This window comes from Myotis davidii, unplaced genomic scaffold (assembly GCF_000327345.1).
Source record: "Myotis davidii unplaced genomic scaffold, ASM32734v1 scaffold17, whole genome shotgun sequence".
Lineage (NCBI taxonomy): Eukaryota > Metazoa > Chordata > Mammalia > Chiroptera > Vespertilionidae > Myotis > Myotis davidii.
In genome coordinates this window covers 1358958-1362335 of record NW_006288624.1, presented here as the reverse complement: position 1 = coordinate 1362335, position 3378 = coordinate 1358958, and the positions used below count along the sequence as shown (strand labels likewise).

The window sequence follows — 3378 nt, the reverse complement described above, 5'->3', positions numbered from 1 at the left end:
ATATATAAAATGCAAATTACAGAATATTCATTTTCACAGTCTTCCTTGTATGTATGTATGTATGTGTATAATGCAAATTACAGAATATTCATTTTCACAGTCTTCCTTGTAGGGAATGATAAGACACAGGCTAAAAATATTGACAATAACTGTGTATATTACCTACCCTAACATGTACTGATTCATAATGAATGTTTTAAATGCTCTTACATAAGGGAGCTGAGGAGGTAGAAGCCAAGCATTGTCATTTATGTTGTTTGCTTATTTTTTCTTTTAGCTCCTACGGAAGCGGCACATTGGAAATGATATTGTAACAATTGTTTTTCAAGAGCCTGGAGCACAGCCATTCAGCCCAAAAAACATCCGCTCCCACTTTCAGCACGTTTTCGTCATCGTCAGGGTTCACAACCCCTGCACGGACAGTGTCTGCTACAGGTATTGATGCTGTGCAGTGGCTTGGTGGGCATTGGCTGGGTCACAAACAAGGCCCCTCCAGCCCCGCTATCTGAAGGGACAGTGGGGACTCTCTTACTATTTATTTTTGCCTTTAAACTGTGCCAGTGGATGGTTTAATTCACACGATGACGTAACCTGATGGCATTGACATTTCCCAGACGTGTTTGGTTAGACACCTGCCGTTTCCATTTGCACTTCCTCCTTAGGTGGTATCCTTCATCCATGCCATCTGGTCCCCAACTAATTACTCATACTGCTAATTATATTTTGCTTTTGGTATGGCAAGAGCAGAGAAGAATGATCATAGTAGAGAAGGTTGTTTTGTTTGTTTTTTTAATTACTAAATATTTAAAAAGCCCAAACCCTTGCTTAGGACTGATTCACTCTAACATTTCCAGCTGCAACCTTAGAGGCATTTCCAGGCTTGGTTACGCATTTGGTGGAATTGTTTCAGTGTCCCTCACAGACCCAGGCTTACGAGTCTCAGAATTCAGGCATCTGTCCACAGAGGCCGTGGCGAGAATACAGGAAGGGGTTGGTGATGAGGATAAAATGCTGGGTTGATGGAGGCATAGTGCCAAGAAGATGTGAATGGATATTCCAGCTTCAGTAAGATGTTTCTAATGTGAATCTATACTTTCAAAATAGGAAATTTTATTATATCTTAATCCCTAAAATTTGGAAGACAAGGCTTCATTTATTTTGGATATTTGTTTTTGAATTAATATAGCCACCTATGCAGGAAGTAGCAACACAGACTGGGAGTTGGATTGTGGTGAGATCCACAACTCTCTAACTCCAGGTCTGATGCAAGTTAACTATAGGTGTAGAGCTGGCAAGTTCAGGGAACAAAACAAGTAAAGGTTACTCTGGACTAATGCTGGCTGCCACCATCCTTGCACATTCCACAGTAACTGCGTGTTTGCATTCTTATTATAAGCCCTGCCCTATTCGAGGCACTTTACATGTATTCCTTCATTTAAAAAACCTATGAGGTCGGTACAGTTTTCATCCCTACTTTCAGATGAGGAAACTTAAGTGCCCAGAGAGGGAGAGCTTGCCTGGGGTCTGCTGGTCCTGGGCAGAGCCGTGGTTCACACACACTGCGTCTGGTTCCCGAGCCCGGTCTCAATGCCTCACTCCCATCAATGTGAAGCAGGGTCTTTGCTGCCCTGCTAGTGACATGACAGCTATTCCAGATGCCAGCCCTGAGTGAAAACCCAAGACCAGGGAGGTTTGGTTTCCTCGGCTCGGGGTAGAAATGCAAACACAGAAGACCTGGATCTGAAGCCTCTTCTCAAGGACTTGGCCTCTGAAAGCTGCTTCAGTTAGGTGTGGAGTAAGAGTAAGCACAGGGCATTAATAATGGGCTGGTAACTGCATTTAGAAAATACCCCACTCCCTGGAAGCATGCTGAGTACTGGGTTCATGCAAAGGATTTCATGCTATTCTGAAAGCTAAATCCTTGTGAATGGTTCTTAAAAGAAACTACCAAGGTTCCCACTCCCCAAACTTCCTAGTGACCATTCACAAGGGTTTTGCTTTCAAAGCATGAAATCCTTTGCATGAACCCAGTACACAGCATGCATTTTCTATATCTTGTTACTTTAAAAAACAAGGCTATCACACATATAAAATTAATATGTGGCTTGCCCTATATTTCAATGGGAAAGCATTTTATTTAAACAAAGCGTTTGTGGACTTAGATTTGGAAATCTAGGCTATATTTTAGACGTATTGCTTATTTCAGGATGCTTTTCATTGGAAATAATCTGCTTTTAGATTTCATAGAACTTGCAGTTGGAAAAGTAGACTCACATACTCAGATTTTTCTAAAGATGCAAGCTTTCAAATAGGTGAATTGAGGGTCAGATTTTGGAATTTAATATAATGTAATACTCCTTGGTCACACTGGCCACCTGGGCAGCTCAGTAGCCACACGTGCAAGTCTACACAGACTGAGGAGGCAGGAAGGTGTCTTCACCTTCTTCAACAGTTGGCTAGGTGAGGAGGTGACACCTGTTTGATTCTTTTCAAGCCAGCACCCCACCTCCAGCCTGAAGATGATGATTTTTGCTGACTTTTTCTTATTTTTAGTTTGTCACCTGGATCTTAATCCGCATTTGAGGCTGGGATCCTTTGCAGGACACTGCACACCCCTGCCGGTCACATGGGTGGGTTAGTCTGGAAATTTCCTAGTGGCCAAGCTTGTTTGAAGGTCCAATTCATTGCTTATAAACTGACTTTTGTCCTTTTGTAAATCCAAGCCAACACATCAGTTTGTAACATCACTGAAGGAAATTACAAGAAACTAAAATGTGATCTTTTCCTATTGTAAACTTGAGGTACATTAATTTTTCTCATTCCTTCTCCAGCCGAGGTAGGCATGTTTCCTGGGGTACGCGGTGAGGTCAGGAGAGGTTTCAAAGCCCAGAATAAACAGGGCACTTCTTATGTGGCCTTTAATGCTTAGCAAAATGGGTGTGAAGGGGTTTATTTTTCTCATGAAAAGTATTCTGAGGTAGCATAGAAATTTTTATCAATTTTAAGATAAAATGTGGGTCTTCAAAGAATTTGTATACCTGTGAGCTTTTCTTATACCCCAGCCTCTTCCCAAACTCCTAGGGATATGATAGGCCTCTTGCATTAGTAGTACTTTGGTTGAAAAGTATGGCAATACATTGACTTATGCTAATTTTATTTAATGTTACTTATAGTTATTACATTTTATTTAATTATTTAAATTTATGTAAATATCACTCCATGATGTAGAGTAATCAGACTGTTTTTTATCATTTAAAAGCTCTTGTTCCCAACTTTCTTCCCTGCTTGCACTCTTATTATTCACTGATGTCTACTCGGTGTCTGCACTGTGGTAAGTTTAAGAGTGGTTTCTTCAAAGGAGCTTCTTGCTGTAATTGT

The 3378-nt window shown here is 40.9% G+C and overlaps 1 protein-coding gene across 8 annotated transcripts in view; it reads left to right on the top strand.

Moving 5' to 3' along the window:
- SIPA1L1 (signal-induced proliferation-associated 1 like 1) overlaps nucleotides 1-3378 on the top strand; it is a 339956-nt gene that overhangs the window by 256703 nt on the left and 79875 nt on the right. For all 8 annotated transcript variants that reach the window (XM_015562016.1, XM_006760733.2, XM_006760732.2 and 5 more), the window contains one exon: nucleotides 278-435. In XM_015562016.1, coding sequence (XP_015417502.1) covers nucleotides 278-435 — 158 coding nt within the window. The remainder of the gene's footprint in view (nucleotides 1-277; nucleotides 436-3378) is intronic.